Here is a 24,439-nt window from a genome sequence, read left to right as displayed (position 1 = left end):
AAGAGTTTGGATGATAGGTTTTGGACCAGCTAGGTACACATTGATTCAATTTGGCATAAACCAAAATATAACTGCATTGAAAGCCATGGTAGACCAGCCTTCTGTTGCAAGAATGTCATTAATACTGCATACATAGCCTTCAAGTCTCTGCTTAAACATCCTCAATAAAGGAAAGCCCAAAGCAGTCAGTTCCACTACAGAGTGGTTGCCAGCAGAAAGTTATTTCTAATTTTGAATATATTTTTAAAGAAATTGAATGCATTGGGTTCAGAGGAATTAAAAAAAAAAATATTCTAAAATGTATTTTCCAAATGTAATTTCATACCAGAACAATAACTACTGTAATAACTGAGTTACCAGCATAAAATGATATGTTGCTTCTATTTCTTATAAAATATGCTCCTTAATGTAGGAATTGCTCTTCTGAGCAGCATCTATTCTACCTTCTTAATGCTTTTAAACAGTAAGAGATCTTGGATAATATCCCCAGAAAAGAGAGTTCAGAAGACTATATAAAACTCTCCAATTCTGAATATCATCATTAAACCATGTAGCCTAGTAGTATATGTATTTTGTGCTAATTCCACATAATTTCGGGTAAATGTTTTGTTTCAGTATATTCTTTTTAATTTGCATCTGGAAATCTAAACTGGAAATCCTAGATATTAAATTGATACAACATTGGCAACTCAGAAAAAGTGTTTGGTTTTGCAAATCTGTTCTCCACAGAAAGAAGATAATTATTCCCTGGTTTGACCCGAAATATCCCAGAAGTTTCAGTGCCACATATAAACTATTTCCTTTGTTATTCATTATCGGTAAAGAAGAAAAGTCTGGAGAAGTTGCAACCCAGTTTTTAGACAAAGCATAGTTCTACAGCATTCTACAGTCTGTTGGATAATGGAAAATTTCAAAATATAAGAACTACATGCTGGAGTATGCAGTTACTATAGATATCCAAAAGGAACCTACCGGTACTTGTTCTTATGAGTAATTTTGAGATTTTAAAGGAAATAGTTTCTGTATTGTGAATTCTTACAATGTTCTTTCCTCTTTAGAACAGGCATAGACACACACTTTACCAGGATGTTATTTCTACAGTACCCAGTTTATTAGACAGGAACATGTAATGGGGTGGTGGTGGAAGGCAGGATCTGGTGGGTGATGAATCTGATGGGTGATGAAAAGGCAGGAGGAAAAAAGAGTTCATAAATAATAGTTTTTGCATATGAGAAAAGATGCTGCGTTGAATGTGGTGATCTCAGCAATATTCTGAATAATCCTCTTCTACATAATTTGCTGGGAACCAGCCAATCTGCAGATAGAAAACATAGGGAAAGACTTATTAGAATCCAATAAACAATGAAAATATTCTAAGCCAAGGGAAGAGTCATTGATCCTTACTGTTGAAATGTAACTATTCCTATATTGATGCCAACATTTTCTAAACTCTAGAAATCGTTAATGTACAGTAGATTTTTGTCTGATCATCCAGCAGTAGGAGCCTAAGATTTGCAGCTACAGCTTATCCTAATTGAAAGTTTGACTTTTTAGCAGCAACGTCAATGCATGTTCAAATAAATAGCTGATCTGTTTGTATACAAATCCCATTTTTATCCTAAATTCTGCAATCAAACAATTCACACTTATATGGATGCAAAGATGCTCACTCGACCATAGATCTCTCCTTTCCACCATCCTGGCTGTCCTTTCTTATTGAGAATCTTTATGATGTCTCCCTCTGACAAGGACAATTCAGTCCGATCTCGTGCACAGAAATTATAGCGAGCCTTGGCTGAGCCAAAGTACTTGAGACTTTTCCCTGTCAAAGAAACAATATGAGTTTAGTAATAGTCGGATAGAACCGGAGAAGATTCATCAGGTCCCTAGAACTGCAGAGAATCTTAATCATTCTATGATTCTTATGACATGACAATAAGAAGACCAAGTAATATGCTGTCTATCAATGTATGTCTGCAAAATCTCAACAAGCATCTCAGATCTCATATAAAACTTCTCTGCAGCAGACATATTAGCCCACAACAGTGAAAATATATCTCTTTTATGCAATGGCCAGTTAAGAGGGAGCTTAAATGATTCAAATAGGATTTAGCAAGTAGAAGGAGGATAGAGAATGCCTAGCAAGATTACAGTCAATCTTGGCTAATTTCAAAAAGCTAAGCAGGGTCAGATCTGGTTAGTATAGGAGACCATCAGGGATATAAGACAGGTCGAAAAATTAAAAGAAAAAACTGCATTGGCAAACCTATATCGTTCCCAACCAAACTATGTAGATGTGTTCATGAAGTCACCGACAATTGAACTGCCCTTGAAGACAACTTTGCCTTTGTAATGCAAAATAGCACATGATAAAATCAGATATTTTGCATAGATTATAGAAGATAGTACTCCATTTGTGGTTTTCCCCTTCTTGAGATGTAACAGACTAATGGGTACAGGAAAAGCCAAATAACCACTGAAGGAAGATAAGAAATTTTCTATGTCCAAGAGCTGCCTTCCCAATGTAAAAAATTGACATTGATTGAACTTTATTGCTATATGGTATATTGGTGAACTCTTAACAGGAATCTAACAGATTAACAGAGTTGGAAGGGACCTTGTAGGTCATTTAGTCCAACCCCCCACCCAAGCAGGAGACCCTACACCATTTCTGACAGATGGCTGTCTAGTCTCTTCTCAAAAGCTTCCAGTAATGAAGCTCCCACAACTTCTGAAGGCAAGCTGTTCCATTGGTTGATTACTCTGTCAGAAAATTTATCCTTATTTCCAGGTTGAATCTCTCCTTGTTCAGTTTCCATCTATTTTTCCACTCTGGCTTTCAGGTGCTTTGGAAAATAGCTTGACCTCCTCCTCTCTGTGGTAGCCCCTCAAATATTGGAAGACTGCTATCATATCTCCCGTGGTCCTTCTCTTCACTAGACTAGCCATGCCCAGTCTCAGTTCTTTTTTATAGTGTGGTGACCAAAACTGGATGCAGTATTCTAGGTCTGGTCTTACTAAGGCTTTATAGAATAGTATTAGTACCTCACGTGATCTTGATTGAATCCCTCTGTTAATGCAATTTAGGATTGCATTGGCTTTTTTGGCCGCTGCCGCACACTGTTGGCTCATATTTAATTGGTTGTCCACTAAGACTCCAAGGTATCTCTCACAGTTACTGCTATTAAGCCTGGTTTCACTCAGTAGATATGTATACTTTTTCTTGCCTAAGTGTAAGACTTTACTTTTCTCTACATTGAATTTCATTTTGTTAGATAGGGCACAGTGTTCAAGTCTGTCAAGATCCATCTGAATCTTGAGCCTATCATCTAGGGTGTTGGCTATTCCTGCCAGCTTAGTGTCAGGATTCCAAGTAACAGCCCAGATGAAATCTAAACTCCAAGGCCAAAGAGTTCCTCAAAGTATAGATTTATTAAGCATGTCATATTGGCACAACTGGTGAAAACCCGACTCTGAAACTCCCCGGGTTTTCCCCACCTAATTCAAAATTCAAAGTTCTTCCCCCCATTACACACAACCATCACATGCCCCAATCAGGTCACAGTTCCACACCTGGATGACTCCCCTCCGTGCCCCGCCAGGTGCTGGTGAGAGTGTCCTTGGCTCTCAGAGAAAGAATGTTATTTTGGCTACATATTTCCCCAGCTATCTCTACTCCCCACTCCCTTTCCCACAGTTCTACCCAGACTTGCTGTGGCAACCCTGAAGACATTCCAAGGTGGCTCCAGGGTTGACACTTAGTATCATCTGCAAATTTGCTAAGTTCCCCTTCTGTGCCCTCATCTAAGTCATTTATGAGGATATTGAAGAGTACTGGGCCTAAGATGGAACCTTGTGGTACCCCACTGCTTACTTCCCTCCATGTAGACATAGTACCATTAAGGACTCCTCATTGAGGAGCTGTTTGACCCTTTTCCTCCCAACCAAACTACCTAAATTTCGATGGCTCTTATTCCTTTGGAATGTACTCCTTCCCTCCTGGGAATCTAGATTACACGCCACCACAGAATACCTGTCCACTGTCACCATCCAAATCTGATAGCAAAGCCACACAGTAATCTCAATTGCTTTCCTAGTTAATTCTTATTCCATATCACATCACCTGAATTTTGAAACAAAAGGTATAGATCACATACCAGGTAGCTTGGATCCTATTTTACTTTCTGGCTCTTTGAAAGAAAACTGCAGAACCGTATCAAGCGTCTTAAAACAATCCTTCAAAGAATTTTCTTGATAGAACTCCACCAGCTCCTACAAATAAAATGGAGAAGCGCTCTTTGAAGAAAGGCAACCATATAAGAGGTATATTTGTCGTTAGCATGATGTATCCAGCCCATACATATGAAAAAGAGATGAAAGGAAAGCACTTATTACAATGTAACACAGCAAGTTAGATCCTGCTCTAAACTGATCCTTTCTAGAGTTTCTTCCTTGATCTCTGTGTTACAAATAGAGAAATATAAACTGGCTCCGTGGTGATACAGTATTATATCCTGCATAAGAGATGCGTAGTTGGTCCACAACCTGGGCTTCATTTTAATGAAGAGTATCCATAGTAGATTGCCAATTAGAATGGAGAAAATACAAATGGAGGGGATTTCTGTCATTTGCTAAATTGCTGTACCCCCTCTGACCGTTTTGTTCAAAATATGCTTTTTTTTTTTTGAGGGCATTCATTTATTTGAAATTGGCATAAAGCTGGATTTCTTTTTCCTGCAATGTTGCAGCTAAACACAGCTTGTGGACAGTTTACATTCTCATTGACAGGTACTTCCACCTCACCTGCTTCCTGTGGTCAAGCAAAACTCTTTCCTCCCTTCCCCATAGACGCTTAACTTCCTTTTGTCAAGCTTGAATATATGCACCTCTAAACCATCATTAGTTTTTTGGGGGATACTGCCTTCCTATAAAACTAGGATATGCTGGTGTTTTAAAGGCACAACAAAGTAATGTTCTCTTTTTTTTTTTTTTTTTTTTAAAACAAACTTTATTCATATTTAAAAAAAGACATTTAAAACAATTATAAGAAAAACTGAACAAGTTTTTCTTAATCAAACACACAAATTACAAGTACATATACTATACATATATAGTGCTCAATTTCATCTATCAACTACTTTCTAATGTTATATATACATATATATATATACACACAGTGACTATATTTCCTTCTATATCTCTCTGACAGTGCAGTTGTTTATTTACATTGATTTCTCCTAACTTTCATCTCTAGGCATTCCCTCTCTCTGACTTATCCACTGGTACCAGCTATTCCATATTTTAAAATAATTTGAATCTTCCTTATCCTGTAATTTTAGGGTTAATTTATCCATCTCTGCGCATACATAGATTTTCTGTATTACTTCCTGATCAGTTGGCAAACGGTCAATTTTCCAGAGTTGTGCCAATGCTAATCTTGCCGCTGTTATAATATGGAGTATTAGGTATTTTATGTCCTTCCTAATATTTTTATTGATCATGCCGAGTAAAAAGACTTCAGGTGTTAATTCAATTTCGTGATTTGTTATTTCTATTATCCATGTTTTTATTTTGTTCCAATATTTTTTGATTTTTGGGCAAAGCCACCAAGCATGGTAAAAAGTTCCCTGTGCTTTTTTACATTTCCAGCAAACCGGGTTCACATTTGGATACATTTTTGCTAACCTTGCGGGTGGCAGATACCATCGGTACCACATTTTATAATGATTTTCTTTGTATGGTACCGATTTTGTCATTCTATAATTATCTTCCCAAGCTCTTTCCCAATCTTCTAATTGTATATTATGCCCTATGTTCCTCGCCCAGGCTACCATCTGCCCTTTGACCAACTCTTCTGCCAGATCGAATTCGAGTAAATATTTGTAAATTTTTGAGATTAGCTTCCCTTCTTTTGATTCTAATAATTTGTCTAATTGATTTTGTTTTAAATCTATTCCTTCTTTCTCTTGGTCTTTTCTGTATCTTACTTTTATTTGCGAGTAGGGCCACCAGTCTATTTCCATTCCTTGTTCTTTGAGCTCTTCCCTAGTTTTCAAATTCCCCTGAACATCTACTATTTCCCTATATTTTAGAATCTTTTGTTTTGATAATATGCTGGGGTGAGTTATTGCTTCTATAGACGATAGCCAACCAGGAATTTTCATGTAGTGTTTTTGTTTAATTTGTAGCCATGTGTTAATTAAGGATCTCCTGATTGTATGGTTATTAAAATGTTTATATATTTTATTTCCTGAACTCCATATAAAGGCGTGCCATCCTTTCATTAAATCATGCCCTTCTAAATTTAGCAATCTTTGATTATCTAAGGTTATCCAATCTTTAATCCATAATAAACTGGCAGCCTTGTAATATTTATCCCATGCCGGGAGTCCAAATCCACCTCTACTTTTATCATCTTGTAGTATATTCAATTTTATTCTTGATTTCTTCCCTTCCCACACAAATTTTTTAGTTATTTTATCCAAATTATCAAAGAATTTCTTATCTAATTTTATTGGAATTGTTTGGAATAGATAAAGGAGTCTTGGCAGTATGTTTGATTTTATTGCTGCTATTTTCCCCAATAAAGACAGTTTTAGTTTCCCCCATTTTTCTAAATCTTCCTTTATTTTCTGGACTAAAGTATCATAATTGTCTTCTTTTATTGTTGTCGTTTTGGCCGTCAAATTTATCCCTAGGTATTTAATTTTTTTTACTGTCTGCAGACCGGATTCTTTTACTAATTTCTCTACTTGTTTTATTGTCATGTTTTTTGTTATCATTTTTGTCTTTTCTTTATTAATTTTTAAACCTGCTACCTTTCCAAATTTTTCAATCTCTTTTATTAATTTTGGGGTTGTTTCTAATGGGTTTTCTACGAAAAAAACAAGGTCGTCTGCAAATGCTTGGACCTTATAATCCTCTCTCTTGATCTTTAATCCTTGAATTTCTTTATTTGCTCTAATTCTGATTAATAAATTTTCCAATGTTAAAATGAATAGTAAAGGGGAAAGTGGACATCCCTGCCTTACTCCTTTATCTATTCCAAAGAATTTTGTTGGGTCACCATTCACCAAAACACATGCTTTCTGATTCTGATATATCGATGTTATCATTTTAGTGAATTTTTCTCCAAAATTCATACTTTTAATTTGTTGCTTCATAAATTGCCAGTTAACTTGGTCAAAAGCTTTTTGTGCATCCAGAAAGATCAGTGCTACCTGTCTCTCTGGATGCACCTCATAATATTCTAGAACATCCAATACTATTCTTAAATTGTTTTTTATCTGCCTTGTAGGCAGAAAACCATTTTGATCCTGGTGTATTTTATTTTGTAATATTATTTTCATCCTATTGGCAATTATGCTCATGAAAGTTTTATAATCAGTGTTCAACAAAGAAATCGGCCTATAATTTTTTATTAGTGTGGTATCTGTCCCCTCTTTAGATATTAAGGAAATGTATGCTTCTTTCCATGTGTTGGGTAGCTTTGCCTCCATTAGGGCCTCATTGTATATTTCTAACAGTATTCCATTTAATGAGTCTCCAAATGTCTTATAGAATTCTATTGGTAAACCGTCTGTCCCCGGGGTTTTATTATTTTTTTGCCTCTTCAGTGCCTCTTTTAGCTCCCCCATCGTAATCTCCTTATCTAATAATTCTCTTTCTTCCTCTGTTAGTATTTGCAATCCCTCCCCTTTTAAATAGTATTCAATTTCCTCCTCTGTTACTATATCCTTTTCATACAGTTTTTGATAATATTGGACTATTATGTCCTTTTTTTCCTCTAGGGCCCATTGAATCCTTCCCTCATCATCTCGTAATTTCTGAATTGTTCTTTTTTCTCTTTCCTTCCTCAGCTTATACGCCAGCCATCTCCCTGGTTTGTTTGCGTTTTCAAAGTAATTTTGTCTTGTATATTTCAATGCTGTTACATATTTCCCCTGCTCTAATATGTTTAGGTTATGTTTTGCTGTTAACCAATTTAACCTTATTTTTTCATCCCCTGGGTTTCTTTGCAATTTACATTCCCAATTTTGAATGTTCTCAAGTGGCCAAGATAACATCATCCTTTACAGTCCACAACATGGAAGTACACTAACTTTTAAGCAATTTCTCTTGTAGAGTGCTTTGGATGAGATATTTTTCTCTACTGCACTAGTTTGGGATATGGGGCACTGACTGGCTATTTTTGAGTTCTTCAGGTCAGCTGGAGGAAGCATTAATTGGCTCATATTATTATCTGCCTATTTGAGTGACCAATTTCAGATAGTTTGCAGGAATAGTGAGTAGAAACAATGCTGGGGAGAAGGACCCTGAGTTTATTAAAGGCCCTACTTCTTCTAAACCTAGAATGGAAATACAAATGCTATAATTGTTATGTTCCCTTCAATTTTGCCTCTTATTTTCTTTCTTCCTTTTTTTACTTTAATAAGCTCATTTTTCACTTGTGCTTGAAAAATAATTGTGGTGAAGATCAATTCTTACTAAAAGTCCTTTGAAGGCTTTCTTCTCTGTAATGCGATACAGCTCCTCCTTGGTCTGGATTTTGATGTGCTTGACTTCAGCATTGAACCTGTAGACGAGAAATACATATAACAGTAGGTTTTAAGAGTAGATTTCCTTTGAATGATAAACAATGATAACATAGGTTTATTGAAACCAGATGTACCTGTAAACTGAACAGAATTAAACTGTAGAAGAGGCCAAGGACTCATCTTATTCAAATGCAAATTGATAGAGTCAATAATCAAGTTGAAAACAAATCAACAATGGCTCTATTTACATTGCTTGAGTTGCATAAAATGGCAGGTCTTTGTTTCAGAAAAAAGCCTAGTCCAAACAAAAAGCCAAGTAAAATCTGGAATCTCTTTCTTAGCATTTACTGGTACATATCTTGGCAATTACCTAATGAACTGTCTTCTGAATAAACTGATGAAGCTCCTGCTGTGGGCCATGTTTTTTGTGGATGATGCATAGACTTTGTGTGTGCATTCAAGGCCTTGGTATCTGATTTGGAAACTGCTGGTTCTGAAGCTGGAATGCCAGGTTCCAAAGCCTCCTCAAGATCCTGGCAGCCTGATAGGGAGTTCTATTCCTCTTTGAGATTCCAGTTCTAGACCTAGGTAGGACTGAATCCTGACAAGAAACTACACAATGAAAGCATGCACTCTGGCTGACTATGAGCCCAGCTAGATTCTGGTACCCAAAACAGTCTTTGCACCAGGCCTCATGATGGTTCTTAAAACTGTAGTAAAAAAATAAACTGATCCCATGTCTGATATCTTCGCTTTGGTATATTATGAACCCTGCCCGAGTCTCAGAGAGAGAAAGTCCAATTCCAACCATGCTAATTCTGTTCCATATGGGGTTCAGAATGGAACATTTTGCAAGCATAGCACATATTCTACCAGAGTTACATCCCCCTTTATAACTGTACTGTAGGTGCTATGGAGAAAGATAATACAGTAACATCCAAAGAAATGAGTCACAAGATTCTAATGAAAAGCAAATTATAGGGGAAAAAAATATATGTTTCTCTGTTTCTTTCAATTCTCTTGGCCAATCTCCTTTATTTTGTAAACATCCAAATCTTCATTATCTTATTGTAGACAATTCTGACAGGAATTAGGCTTACTTGATACTGATGGCAAATTCAGTTGCATCTTTGATTCTCTGCCGCACCAGATAAGTTCCATCTGACCGGCCGGCAAGGATTTGTTCTGCTTCTGCCCGCTCCATGGGTCCTGCATACCTGTGTAGGGAGGGTTATTTCTTATTAGCAGTACAATGTTCAGTCACTGGGTGTCTCCTTACTCCATATAACCACAATGAGACAAGAATGTTCTTATTCTATTCTTACAAAGAAATAAAATTGGGAGAACAGGAATGTGCAGCAAGTTTCTTCTTCCTAAGGTAAAGGTAAAGGTTCCCACACACCAGTAGTGGGTTTCAATTTTCTTTGCTACTAGTTCACTATTGGGAGTGTGCGGGCACACTCACTCGCTTTGCGAGCGTGTGGCACTTCTGTGCATGCGCAGAGCGTTTTTTAAGACATCCAGGTGGGTGGGTGGAGCCTCCTGCCACCACCGCTACTGGTTCACCTGAACTGGGGGAAACTGGTAGCAACACACCACTGCCCCGCACATGCGTGCTAGTTGTTTCCAGCTCTAGGGGCGGTGGTCATCTCCATTTCTAAGCTGAAGAGCCAGCGCTGTCCAAAGATGTCTCCATGGTCATGTGGCTGACATAACTCAATGCCGAAGGCGCACAGAGTACTGTTACCTTCCCACCAAAGTGGTCCCTATTTTTCTACTTGCATTTTTACATGCTTTCAAACTGCTAGGTTGGCAGAAGCTGGGACAAGTAATGGGAGCTCATCCGGTTACACAGCACTAGGGATTCGAACTGCTGAACTGCCAACCTTCTAATCAACAAACTCAGCATCTTACCCACTGAGCCTCTGCATCCCACCATTCTTCTCCCTAATATACTCTTATTTGACAATGTCACAAGAGGTAATACTACAGTATTATGTAGTGAGAAAATGTATTTAAGAACAAACTTGGGAAATTTGCATAGCAATACTGCCTAATATTTATCTGCAGTGGAAAAGTACTGTATACTGAATGCAGTTGAAAATATAGGCATAGATACATTCCCAAAGTTGAACCCAGCTTAGGCACATCAAAATCATTCACGCTTCATATGACAGCACAGAATGAAAACAAGATTAACAAGATGGTGGAAATCTGAATTAATACTTACCAAAGATAAACTGAGAGATCTGGACGAGGACTCTGGGGAAGAAAAGGTATAATTGTTGTTTGTGGTTTTTTTGAGGAAAGTTGTGTTTAATGAAAAAATGAATAGAAAATTAATTAAAGATACTTTCCCAAAGGGAATTACCATTCCAACCTTCCCTAGCTCACAACCTTTTGCCTATATTGAATTAGCCATTATTCCATTAGCCAGGAATGGTCAGCTAGGAGACTTAATAACTCCTGCCCAAGTCCTCTTGATTCAAATGGAGTATGCTTACTGACTTTTAGGCAAATACACAAAAAAGTCCAAATCCCAATACCTCCAGTGATAGGCTACTTACAGAGATGTAAGGCTTCACTTTCCTACAAGGGAACCAACCGACTTCATTGCTTGATGTGTTCCTTCCCTGCAATCCGATTTGAAAACAAAGGACATGTCAGATAGAGTTTTTTCAAGTATAATTTTTCATCTTATTTAGCAAAGACTGTTATATAATGGAAAAAATTGCAATACATTATTTTATGTTAGAACTAGAATTTATGTTAGAACTGTACTGAAATGCTCTGAATAATTTTGCCAGATTCATTAGCTTGATAAGTCTGCCATTAAAATAGATAAGCTAGCTACTTTTGATTTAGTATACTTGAATAGAGAGTTACTCTTGACTAAGCTCACTTCCAGACCAAGCAAAGAGAGACAAACTAAAGATAACAACAAGCCTAGAGATGGTGAAAAGGCTAAGACAATCTCAAAGCATTGCTCAGAAGAAGAGGGTTGAGTGTTGGCTGCCATTTGGGCCTTTCTCTTTGGGGCTCTGATATGTCAGTGATCATTTAAAGCAACATTTGTTCTTCATCACATCATGATACCATCACATCATGATACTGTTGTGACCACGTGAGTTTGACACCCCTGATCTAGAGGCACTATGTAGAAGAAGATTGATAGAAAGAACCAACAAGGAAGGTTGAAACCTTCTCCTCTATGATTTTACTTTCCTTCAGGGAGTGTTCTCTAAGAGCTCATCATCATGACCAGGGCACAAAAAGTGTCACAAAATGTTCTGATGGGTCCTATCCTCATGATGTTACCATCTTCTCATCCTGAGCCCACCACATGGTTTTACTTAGTTCCTAGAAGATGTTTCATTTTTAAAGTAATGTTTTCCCTTTTCTTCCAACACAAATATTGCTGAATGTATTTATTTTATTAATCAAATTTGTATAGCTATGCATCTCACCAAAAGCAACTCTGCAGCATACAACCAGCATACAATAGATATACAAATAAAAAATATGAAAATCACAATTAAAGGTAAGCCCTTGGACAGTCCTGGAAATGACATTTACCTGCCACCACAGCTGCTCTGCCTCAGCTTTGTTCAGTTCCACAATGTCCCCTACACTGAGCCTCAGAGGTGGACCAAATGCTACTGGTGGAGGAGGGACACCATAATACTCCTGGCAGACTTCCAGTTTGGGCAACCCTGAAGAGTGAAAAAATAATCACAGTTGAATTGTGTCTGAAACAAACCAATTTCTCATTTTTTTTTGCACATTCCATACATGTGAGTCTTTTCAAATAATTAAAAAGAACAAGTAGGCAATGAAAATACTACAATTATTGGTTGTGTTCAAATGATAAAGCTAACTGGGTCATTCTTTCCCGACATCAAGTTTTTTAATCTCCTTGAACAGAGTCTGTGGGAATTGGACAGCATATACTTCTATTATTATTTTGGTTGGTTTTGCTAATCGGTCTGTTGTTTAGAACTGGATTTAGCATTTTTATCCACTTATCAAGTCCTTCCCAAGGACCTGGGATAGGCAGATGTTGTTTGATGTTGTTAAAGGTATCACCACAGGATGTAAGCTGTTCCAAATAAAGTTGCCTTTTGCAACTGACTATTGGCAATTTTGCCAATGTTGATGATATTCTAATGGTACCCCATATATTTTGAAATTGCACCCAAGACCTCTATTATATTGATACTATATTTGCCTTTTTTGACATGTTCATTCTACTTCTATTTGCAGGTCTCTAGTTTGTTATCTTCTCTTGTTCTTTTCTCTTCTATTCTGCTGTCTCCAGGTACTGCAATGTCCACTCCAGATTTTTTTTTTGTCTTTCTTATGGACAATTATTAAGTCTGGGGTGTTATGTCACAAGTGCTTCTCTTTGAATTCTCAAGTTCCAAAGCACTTTAGCGACTTTGTTTTCTATTGATTTGCTAATTTTGTGGCCCCACCAGTTCTTGCTTGCTGTTCTGAAGCAGCAAAATAAAAAGAATGCCATCAATGGGATGGAATACAAATGACACAACCAGAACCTTTCTGTCTTTTAATAATAGAAAAACCAAAAATGAAACAAAGGTGAGGGGAGAAGGATCTCACTGGAATTGCTCTTAATGATTTCTGAGCTTAACCTAACAGATATATCATGTTTTCTATATAGCAATAGCACTTAGACTTATATACCGCTTCATAGTGCTTTTACCTCTCTCTAAGCGGTTTACAGAGTCAGCATATTGCCCCCAACAATCTGGGTCCTCATTTAGTCCAACTTTATTTAATTTTTCATCAGTTATGATCCCTATTATCATGACAACTAAATATCATTCTTCTGTGTTCTTCACTATCATCCTGTAAACTAACTGCCAGGATAAAAACAATAACTTACCTAGATCTGTTTTGTCTCTTTCCATTGTGTGTCTGTTGGATTTATTCTGCACCAAAAATACAGAAAAATGGGTCCAAACAATAAAAATGGAGTCACAAATCTAGAAAAATGCCCTACATTGCTTCTATGTACATAATGAACACATTTTAAGTTACAGTCATTTGGTAACAATGTCTTGTAGACCTTTCTTCTTCTCTATTCTTGCCTGTTTTGCCGTGGTGACATGTAATATTTAAAAATACAGAGAAAGAATAGAATAGAATAGAATAGAATAGAATAGAATAGAATAGAATAGAATAGAATAGAATTCTTTATTGGCCAAGTGTGATTGGACTCACACGGAATTTGTCTTTGGTGCCTACATTCTCAGTGTACATAAAAGAAAAGATACATTCATCAGGAATCGTAAGGTACAACACTTAATGATAGTCATAGGGTACAAATAGGCAATCAAATCATATTAGGAAACAGTCAATATAAATCATAAGGATACAAGTAACAAAATTACAGTCAATACAGTCATAAGTGGAAGGAGATAGGTGATAGGAACGATGACAAAATTAATAGTAGTGCAGACAGTGTTTGACAGTGTTGAGGGAATTATTTGTTTAGCAGAGTGATGGAGTTCGGGAAAAAACTGTTCTTGTGTCTAGTTGTTCTGGTTGTGTCTAGTTGTTCTAGTTGCCAGATTCTACAGATAGCATGAAGGCAAATCTCTGTCCTAGAAATTGAACTGTAAAATAAGGGTTCATATCCTTTCCAGAATGGAGGTGAAGATCCAGCTATGGAACAAGTTGAACTCCTCTCCCAGTTATTACAGAAATAATGCAATTATACCAAATCCCATCATCCTTCTGTTTCAGTTATATGGATTTGGGCACATAGGTTTGGCATCCTGGGAATGGAAGGAGTGGGTGGGTCTGATCTCACTTGATGTACAGCTTTTGGTATTAAGAACAGAAAACAGAATGTTGGAAAACTGAAGAGGTAAAAATCAAAGAGGGAGGAATACCATAGGAAATAGAAGGTGAAGATATAGAGGAAGGTATACTTTAAAGCAAGGAAGAGGCTCAGACAGAGATATGTAAAGGATAAAGGGAGTGGGGGAAAAAATAAAAATAAAAAGAGCCAGAGATTCAAATAGCAAGAAAAGCCAAACTATTACAATAGTGATTGCATTTGTACCTCATGCTTAGCTGTTAATTGTTTCAATCATGGTTTGCTGAACAAGCCAAAATCAATCTTGTGGAGGAGTAAATTAATAATGGTTAGGTTGGCCAATTTCTTATTTGGTTTTTCTTTTTTACATGTTCTGGCCTTGCACATATTATGCTAAAAACCTGGGAGGATATATAGTCTGACCAGATCAAATCACAATTTCCATTCATACAATACAGCAAGCTATAGATACAATCAATAACTATTGATTTAGAATACACACATTCACACTGATGAAATTAAAAATCTTCAGATCTCTGCTGTAAAGCCCCAAATTCATGCACCGGGTTTAACATTTGGACAGAATAAGAAAATAAATCCTTCTATATTACTCTTTAATTTCCTCACACCAGAATAATTGGGGAGGAAAATTTAAGGTTGATAAAATAAGTATTGTGTCAATGTACTGTGTGGAAAAGCACTTCCAATCCAGCAAGTGCTTTTTCTACCCATCTTTAGAAATGCAGTGATGAAGTTGCTGAGGAAAATGCCCAAGTTACTATATTGTCTTTAACTAGTGTTTTTTTTTTTTTTAATTTCGTGGTTTGCCAAATCAACACTAGTGAACTGATTAACACATTGTGCTAAACCACAATGACTGGCTTCACACATTCTGCTATACCAAAACCAAACTGCATCATTAAAGGCATTTATGGGACAGAGTTTTCAATCATCCAGGCCTTCAGCCATATTGGCTAATGTGTAAACTAGGCCCATCTGTCTTTCCACCGTTTATCCAACATTAATTTCCCAATTTTTAAACTTGTCACAAATTTAAATTTAAACTTTCTCTTTTACCTTTTTTACAGTAAATCCAGAGTCACCTTTAAACAGAAAAAAGCAGAATTACAATTGTTACAGGGAAAAGAAAATCTTGCAATTAATATGATGGAACAGAGGTGATGCACCACCAGCAGTAAAGAAGGGAAGGAAGAAGGAAATTAAACAGGCACATGCTTGAGACAGAAGGGCCACTCAAGTTTGACATCATCTTATAGTATATATTTGCCCTGCAGGGAAGAAACATTTCAACTCTTTCCTAATCCCTATAGTGAGAGCATAGAATAATAGGACTGGAAGGGACCTTGGAGGTTTTCTAGTCCAACTCCCTGCTCAAGCAAAAAACCTTATATCATTCCCAACAAATGGCTATCCAGTCTGGGGAAAAAAGGAGGAGGAGGAGGATGGAATTCCTTCTTCTACCTTCACACATCCAGCCATTTCTTTGTATTTTCAAAATATAGTCAGAAGCAGCCTCAACAGTTTGATGATTTGTACACAAATACTTGTAACTGATCACATTCACTATGGCAACTATTTTATAAGTAGCCAACCTCCCCCTCCCCCCCCCAAAATAACTATTTTATAAAATTGTTTCCATCAAACCTTTTCCCTGCTACCTCAAGACATTTGGACTAAAATTGTCCAACCATTTATAGCCCCAAATATGTAGAGGGCACAGGTAGCCGGCCTTTGCTGCATGTTGTCCCACAGAAAGCCTAGCTTCCAAAGGCTGAGACCTAGGCACACAGGCTCACAGGCTTTCCCCATTCCTGTGTAATATCATAGCCCTTTTAGGGACTTTCCTACTATTGATTTAATGTCCTGAGTCAGGAAGAAGAACTGCTGCCATAAATCAGTGGCCTTGCCTGAGGCCTTCCTGAAGAGCTCATAACACCTTGTTAAATAAATTAGGGTCCTGCAATAGAGGGCGAGAACACTGGGAATTGCCAGATTGTTATGGCACATTGTTATGCAATATGCAAACGAGAAGGATTTGGCTACTAGAAACTTACCTGAACTGGACTTTCCACATGGTGACACCCGGCCAAGACATTCTTTATGAGCAGGTGACTTGCATTTGCTGCAACGATAGCCCTGGTAGAAGGTTCCTCTGTGAGCAGATAGAAGAGTATGGAGAGTAAATCCACATATTTGACTTGGATTACATGGAATATGGCCTAGTTATTTTACAAGGCTGTCTGCTTCTACGTATAAAATGGCAGCTGTATTATGAAATATTTAGAATTTATTCAAGCAGGGATTAAAGTATATGGCATAGCATACATACCTCAGCAGCATCTGGCAGGCTTTGCATGAGGTGGTATCTTCAAACGAATACATGTAGAATTCGTGTCTATTGGCCTTGGCATTTTCAGGATAGATATTGGAGCTGTACCAGGGAATAAGAAGAAGGCACTTAGCAAGAATAATGCAATACTTCTGCTTGCTATGTCTTTTGCTTTGTAAAAGGCATTAGGAATGCAGTATATTGATTGTTTGGCCCTCTTAAATTAATTTTCTCTTTTTGTTCCTGAGTAGTTCAGTTTGGTTTTCTATACTCCAGATGGTAAAAATTGAAAATGCTGATATTCTCTGAAACATTCCTATGATTTCATTTTAAGAGAAAGCAAAAGAAGTATAGGCTAGTTTATAAAAAATTAAGAATGAATAAACAAAGATTCTTAATAGAAATTGACACAATCTTATCTTATTTTCTGAATCCTATTTCTCATTTTGCTTGTCAAAACTAACTCCAGCAATTTGCTGAACTTCATCAAATAATGAAATATGGGAAATGTTACGGTTTTTGTTGATTAGCTAACAAGGAAACACATGTTTAATGAGTATAACTATCTAACTTCTGTAGAAGCCTTCTGATTAATCAAGCCCTTCCTTCTTTCCTTCCTTCCTTCCTTCCCTCCCTCCCTCCCTCCCTTCCTTCCCTTAATGTGCCCTGTGAAATGTGGAATGGATCCATCATGCTGAAATTGGTCACAACAGACTTGGAATGATAAAGAAGAAACTTACAGAGCCATTTCGAATTGTTCCATCCACTTCTTTTTCAACTCTCGTGTCTTGAAGTACAATTCATAGCCCGAGAATCCATTAAGCTCAATTAGAACAAACATATGGGTCCACTGACAACAAAAATTGCAGAATAATTTATTAAGGCAAAACTGGGGAACTTTAATCCCAGACCCCTTTCCCCCTATTAATCCCCTTTGAAGGGAACATAGTACAATGGCTTAAAACGGAAGCACAGCATTGTCCTTTTGGGCTAAAATAAAATTTAATTCTAATTCTAGAGCAAAATAGGATCCATGACTGCCATTCATTTCCCAGGTTTTCCCCCTATAAGATATACTCAGACTTTACCTTCTTGTTGTCTTTTTCTGCAGAAGAATCATCTCGGATCTGGTAGTTGCACAGATCAACAAATATCTTCATTTCATATGAATCCCCTTTTCGCTTGCAGATTAGCAGAGCTTTATCCAGGAGAAAACCATATCTACAAGAGATGGTTAACTTGAGAAAAGTCCAGAAAGAAATGTATTTTATAAACAAATACAATGCTGAAACAGACCTGCCTGGATAACAACTGTAGTCATCAAACAATGTTGATTTGCTCAGTATTCTCTTGAGATGTATGCACATAGAAATTAAGAGCATCCTCAGTGATGTCAGCAACCTCTGACCCTTCCCTCATCAACTCATAACTGATTAGACCCATGATGCTACTTAACAAAGAATATTGGAAAGCAACAGTTAGATAGACAATTCTACTCATGAATGAAAACAACTGTGGGTATTTGAAATAGCAAGCATTCGCCCCTCCTTTCCTTAAAAAAAGTGCTATCAGTACAGAGAATAACTATAATGACAAAATCAAGCAGTGTAAGCCAAGACTAGACCTATTATTAGGCAGAGGTAGCAGATGTTGAGTGCTATGAAAAAGAAGCAAATTGTTGTGGAAGTTGATCTTGTACATGGGATAAGCATGAAAAAAGTCACAGAGGTATGAACGAGCAGACAAACCAGAGCTATCTGCTTACCCTGCATAGAAAAGACATAGATAACAGAAACCAGACTATTGTCTGGTGTGAAGGGATGCAATATATAGGCACAATAAATTCCACTCATTGTGATCCATGCTGTTAATAACTGTAATTAGGGGGGTGAGCTAAAATCCTTTTAGTAGAGAAGAATGTAAGTGGGTAGCCATAGTAAAGTCATCCTACAGTACTATCAGATGTTACATCACAGCTGTAAAGAACACAGTTCGATATATTGCTTTCTTTATCATTTATGTGTAAGAGCTCTGGGGTATATAATCCATAACTTTGCCTAGTTTGGGGCTATTTTGCGTTCTTTTGGCTAGGAGCCCAGTGAAGGACATTTTGTTGCATCTATCTCCAAACTGTTTGGTTCCTTATTTAAAGTGGGCATTTTCCACTTCAAGTCCTATTTTGCTGTAAATATTTTTTAAATATACAAATATAGAAAAGAAATGCAAAATAAAATATCTTTTTACTGCCATTTAATGACAGATTTTTGCTGCCTGGACATGACAGGCCTAATTCATAAGTAAGTATAATTGCACTGAGTAGAAGAAACATTGCTCAAGTGATAACTGACTATTAGTTCTCCCACCACATCCAGCAGAAAACAATAAACTGAATAAAGCAATTACCCAGAAATATCTGCAAAGAAGCCCCTTAGTTCATCATCTGGACTCTGTACTAAATAGGTTTGTGCTATAAGGCAGCAGAGAAAATACTGGGTTGCTTAGATTTGATTTTTAAGAAGTGTCACTCTTTCTATAAAAAAAATCTAATAAAGAGTAGAAAGTCCAAAGATACATATTAGTGTGGAGAAGACATTGCTGAGACACATTATCTAGAACTAGGATATCAATAGCATAGAAGCTCCCTATCTCAAACTTTTTTCTTTTACTTCTGACCCTCTCAGGTTTGGCAAAAAAGCAGAACAGTTAATGAAATGCTTTCATGTTTGTAAACACTACTTTTGCTTTCAGTATTTCAGTAAACATCATAAATAATATACAGTATCTGATACATTTGGCTTTGGAACATATGAATTTATATTGCTACCAAAATGTTCATCACCTGTCTAATTTGGAGCGCTTCTCTCCAGAAATAATCTTCATCTCTCCATCAATTTTCGGCCTCCCAAAGTGAGCCAGGGATTGTGACTAGGAGGAAAGAAAACCATCTTATTTACAAGATATAGACTCTTTACCTGTAGGAGTTGCTTGGGACTGCCAACTCCTTCCAGTGGCTGGTTTACAAAATAACATTAATAAAGGGAAACATGGGTGATTTCATTCTCCAGATTTTATTTTCCAAATAGCAGCCATGAGCTTCTGCATGAAGGCCATGATGTTAAGGCACAATATAGTCTGCTAAATAAAAATGACTCCTCTCCCTCCCCCTCCCTCAGCCTAAGAATAAAAATGGATATCAAATGAAGAGAACAAATCAGAGCTGGGAATGAGAGAAAGAATATTTACTGGAAGAATGGTGCAAATGCCCTTTGTTTTTGAGGCCAATGTTGAACTAAAGGTAGTCATTAGCAGATTTGTAGTGCAGCCAACAGCAAAAGAAGAAAGCTCTTTGAAAAAAACCATTTAATCAATTGACTGGGAGTGATGGAAGATGAATGAAGTAGGGTGGACTATATACAGTATGGAAGAAGATGAAATGCAGTGGTAGAATTCTACAGATGAAAGTTCATAACAGAACGGTTTTGATGAAAAGAGCACCCAAGGAGGCAATGGAAGGAGGAGGGTGGGCAGAGGCTGGAGAACAGGGTGGATAGACTGAAACTACCCAGCAACATTCCTCAGAGATGAAAAGAACTAAGCAAGATATAACAGCCTGAAACAAAAAAACTAAGAGGGAACCAGAAGAAGGTAAAAAAGGAAGGGTCAAAGGCAAATTAGAGGGTCACAGAATGAACATCAATAAGTGAATGGATCTGACAAGTTATTTAATTTAATTTAATTTAATTTAATTTAATTTAATTTAATTTAATTTAATTTAATTTAATTTAATTTAATTAATCATATTTCTATGCCGCCCAACTCCCAAGGGACTCTGGGCAGCTTACAACAAAAATAATACAAACAATGAACATAAATTTAAAAAAAACATTATAAAAGCATTTTAAAAGCATTAAAAAACCCATGCACACCATCCATGGCCGGATCTTGCAAGATTGAACAGTGAGATCAACGGCCCCAGGCCTGCTGGAAAAGCCAGGTCTTCACCGCTTTCCGGAAGGCCAATAGAGTGGGGATAGTCTGGACCTCAGGAGGTAACTGGTTCCAGAGAGCTGGGGCAGCCACAGAGAAGGCCCTCCCCTGCGGGCCCACCAGCCAGCATTGTTTAGCTGATGGAGATATGGAAAGAAAAGACCTCCCGCCCACCAGTAACCTTCAGGATGAATTTGAGGATACAGGAGGAACTTCCAAAATACTGGATAGCAAGAGTATTAGCATTTGGGGAAGAAGGTAGGTAATGTATTAGTAGGCTGTGGGTGTGTGCTATTTTAGTGTTTTCCTTCTTAGTGATTTCCCCTTCTTAGACTGAACCCACATAGCCCACCAATTGATGACCTCTTGATATGATGGATTATAAAAGCCACAATTCCCAACCAAGATGCTCAACAGCTGGACTAGCTGGAGACAGTGGAACTATAATCTATTTGGACCAATTATATCCAATACCAGTCCCATTGGTTTGGTATTGGATATAATTAATGTACAGGATTAATCTCAAAAGGAATTGAAAATGTTCAAATCTAGATTCTACCAAAGTCCCTCACAGCAACACTCACCAGATTCTCTATGGAAAGTTGGAAATTAGTTATTTGTTTCAGTGTTTCATTGTCTCGTTTGACCTCATTCACGCATTGAGCCAGGTCCTAGTGAAATAAATAAATAATTTGGTTTTCATTCAGTAACAGAAAATTCAGTAACAGTTGAAATAATTGTCCAATAGAAAATGTAAGCTTAAACAATTATTAATAAACATGTAACTTATCATTAGGCTTAATTTACCAGAATAAGTCCCTTTTGTGTAAGCACTTGATTTCCACATACACTTTTTGCACAGCTAAATCTTTTCACATCAAGGGGGATTGCTATTTCTTCTTTCTGAAAAAATAGCATTCTCCCCCCTCAGAAAAAAAGAACACCCCACTCTGATTTCTCCAGTGATGTCATCTTAACCTTAGAATCAAATCAAGTTAGATCAATACTAAGGCAAAGGAACTTAGATATAGAAGGTCAAACATAAATTTCTGCTTTCTCTTATAATAATTGCAAATAACCAAATTTTAGTGCCTAAATCAGGTATATTTATGTCACATCACAGTTCCCAAATTTAGAAGGGCGTTATCTATAGCTCAATTCAATGCTCTCCTCAAGGCGATCCTGGAAGGGAAATATAAGGAAAACCCCACATGAAACCAAATTCTGCCCCCGTTTTATGGGTGCCAGAGAAACCACAGCTCACGGTCTTCCGCACTGCCAAGTTCTACAGGGACATTTGCCACCAATTGATTATCCCTTTTTTATTTAACTTCCTGGGGCACTGTGATAACTTTTGTTAAACAATCAGAATGAATTTTTATTTATTTATTTAATTAGAAAATTTATATTGCTACCTACTCGTACATGGCGACTTAAGGAGGCTTACAAGGACATAAAAACACAATATAAAAGAAATAATAATAAAAATAATGAAATAATAACCCTCACCCTCCCCCCATTAGAGAGAATTTTTCTCTGTAAAATTAGCAAATTTTTGCCACATTTGTGTCTGTTTTGCCACAAATGGCTGCTACTAGTTCTTATTGTTAGGAGATGGTTCTGTGTTATTTGTTTTATTAAATGTACTATTGTTCAATAACTGAAATAAAGTTTCTGTCTATCTATTGATCTGTCCATATATGTTCTTTGCAGTCAAATATTTTCATGTCAAGGAAAATAAACCCTAAAGATGTTTCCTTTTTGAAGATAATTGCTGTGAGATTAGTTTAATGATGTTACAAAAAATTAGACTTGAGAGCTAGCCAAGAACTGAAGGAGTAGAAATTATTTTTTCTAGGAACTCCTGAACTTCTTCTCTAAAGAGTTTATAAGGAAAGAAAGCTCCTCTTTTGCTTTCAAGGGGGCTGTTGTGGGCAGCTAGAGCTGTTTCCTCATTCCAAACTCATCTCAGAGTGAATGATCATGTTTTCCATATGAAGTAGAAACACAAAACTTAAGGTTGTCTTGGGCAACCTTCTTCCAAACAGAAAAAAGTCATATATTTAAAAAACTCAAATAAAATTATATCCAAACTTTTCCCCAAATGCCCAAGGTATAGTGGCTTACTTCCTTACTTCCTTTTGCTGAACTGAATATATTATCTGACTCTGAGAGAGTCCTGCACTATAGAAATAATGTAAATCAATTCTGACCTTCAAAAATTGTTTTGCAACAATTCAAATTTTCCTTGGCAGCTGGTTGATGAGAGTTATAGTCCCAAGTTGGAAACCCCTTGGGTTAGAGTGGGAGCAAATGTTTGACTCCTCCTCCTCCTCTTCCTCCTCCCCCTCTTTCTTCCCTCCTCTTCCTCAGTTTCTTTCTTAGTCACTGAGGTTTAGACTATGGCTATGGGAGGTCCAATAAAGCTACAGGTTCATAGTAGCTGCCATCAAAGAGATCAAATTCCCAAACTCCTTTTTAACTATGCCCAGAAAAGCCACAGATATTTCTCTTACCCGCATGGCATCTAGCGCTTGTCTCAGGTTTTCCTTTTCAGTTGGGTCAAGTGTGTATTTGGTCAGCTCCTGGAAGAAAGAAGGAAGCAACAGGAGTTAACAGACTTCACAAATAAATCAGTTATTGTGTGTTCTCTGATATTCATGTGCCACATCTCCACTGACAGTTGAAACTAAGATGGGGGTTTTGACTGTATAAATTGTAGAGTCTTGTCCCAAGGAACAAAAGGGTAGAGAATAGTCTCATTGCTTCGAAGAAGTCTCTAAAAAAAAGAGACAGGAGACTTTTTTTTTTTTAATTTGATTTATATGCCGCCCTTCTCCGAAGACTCAGGGCGGCTTACAATGTGCTCAGCAATAGCCTTCATCCTTTTGTATATTTATACAAAGTCAGCTTATTGTCCCCACAAACTGGGTCCTCATTTCACCTACCTTAGAAAGGATGGAAGGCTGAGTCAACCTTGAGCCTTGGCGAGATTCGAACCCTGCAGTAATTGCAGGCAGCTGGTCTTAAGCAGCTTAATAACAGGGTGCCTTAAACCCTTGTACTACCAAGGCTCTTAAAGCGATGAGACCTTATCTAAACAAAGTTAAGATTCTTGGCTTCCAGCTTCTTCTTTGTCTTCTTCCTCCAAACTCCCTTTCCCCCTGCCCCCTCCAACCACCACATTTCTGAATTTGATCAAGAAACTGGCTGCAGGCACCTGAGCTCAATCTTCTGGGAATTTCTCCAGCCCAAACTCAATAGGAGAGAAAGCTGCAGAAAAGACCTTGCTGAGGTTTTCTGAGCATCATTCCTCCTTTCCCCATTCTTCATTCTTTCTCCTCGACATGGGGGACATAATCTGATAAAACTATTACCTGAAGGAGAAGATGATATTTCAAGACCCGCTGCATGGGCACCATAAGGAGATCACGCAGGCTGAACCGGCCATTATTGGCCCGTTGGGAACATTCCTAAAAGACAAAAGCATGATTTATTGCCATTTATACTTCTCCAGCAGCGGGGAAAAATTATTGCACCAGACTGAACTATAACTTATCAGCTATGAGGTATAGTTTCCTGATACTATGAGGTATCAGGAAACCAACTCCACAGGAAAGTTAGAACTTACTTTATTGAAATAGGCTTTAATTACAGAATTTTGCAGACCTGATTGTGCTGTCCCTCCATTCCCTTTTACATCCCAGTGGGTCAGAGAGG

The 24,439-nt window shown here is 37.3% G+C and overlaps 1 protein-coding gene across 1 annotated transcript in view; it reads right to left on the bottom strand.

The window, feature by feature from the left end:
• Nucleotides 1–1,148: 1,148 nt before the first annotated feature.
• VAV1 (vav guanine nucleotide exchange factor 1) overlaps nucleotides 1,149–24,439 on the bottom strand; it is a 57,914-nt gene continuing 34,623 nt past the window's right edge. The window contains exons 10-27 of the mRNA XM_070938231.1: nucleotides 24,097–24,192; nucleotides 23,236–23,304; nucleotides 21,304–21,390; nucleotides 19,572–19,657; nucleotides 17,821–17,953; nucleotides 17,473–17,582; nucleotides 16,733–16,834; nucleotides 16,458–16,555; nucleotides 15,460–15,485; nucleotides 13,444–13,489; nucleotides 12,114–12,250; nucleotides 11,105–11,170; nucleotides 10,768–10,799; nucleotides 9,638–9,754; nucleotides 8,488–8,575; nucleotides 4,158–4,272; nucleotides 1,671–1,822; nucleotides 1,149–1,315 (exon numbers count right to left, since the gene is read on the bottom strand). Of these exons, the coding sequence (XP_070794332.1) occupies nucleotides 1,262–1,315; nucleotides 1,671–1,822; nucleotides 4,158–4,272; nucleotides 8,488–8,575; nucleotides 9,638–9,754; nucleotides 10,768–10,799; nucleotides 11,105–11,170; nucleotides 12,114–12,250; nucleotides 13,444–13,489; nucleotides 15,460–15,485; nucleotides 16,458–16,555; nucleotides 16,733–16,834; nucleotides 17,473–17,582; nucleotides 17,821–17,953; nucleotides 19,572–19,657; nucleotides 21,304–21,390; nucleotides 23,236–23,304; nucleotides 24,097–24,192 (1,614 nt within the window). The 3' untranslated portion in view covers nucleotides 1,149–1,261. The remainder of the gene's footprint in view (nucleotides 1,316–1,670; nucleotides 1,823–4,157; nucleotides 4,273–8,487; nucleotides 8,576–9,637; nucleotides 9,755–10,767; nucleotides 10,800–11,104; nucleotides 11,171–12,113; nucleotides 12,251–13,443; nucleotides 13,490–15,459; nucleotides 15,486–16,457; nucleotides 16,556–16,732; nucleotides 16,835–17,472; nucleotides 17,583–17,820; nucleotides 17,954–19,571; nucleotides 19,658–21,303; nucleotides 21,391–23,235; nucleotides 23,305–24,096; nucleotides 24,193–24,439) is intronic.

This window comes from Pituophis catenifer, unplaced genomic scaffold, assembly GCF_029215685.1.
Source record: "Pituophis catenifer annectens isolate HBS135680 unplaced genomic scaffold, rPitCat1.0.hap2 SCAF_2, whole genome shotgun sequence".
NCBI classification, from domain to species: domain Eukaryota; kingdom Metazoa; phylum Chordata; class Lepidosauria; order Squamata; family Colubridae; genus Pituophis; species Pituophis catenifer.
The sequence above is the reverse complement of the archived record's forward strand: the minus strand, read 5'-3'. Positions and strand labels throughout refer to the sequence as shown.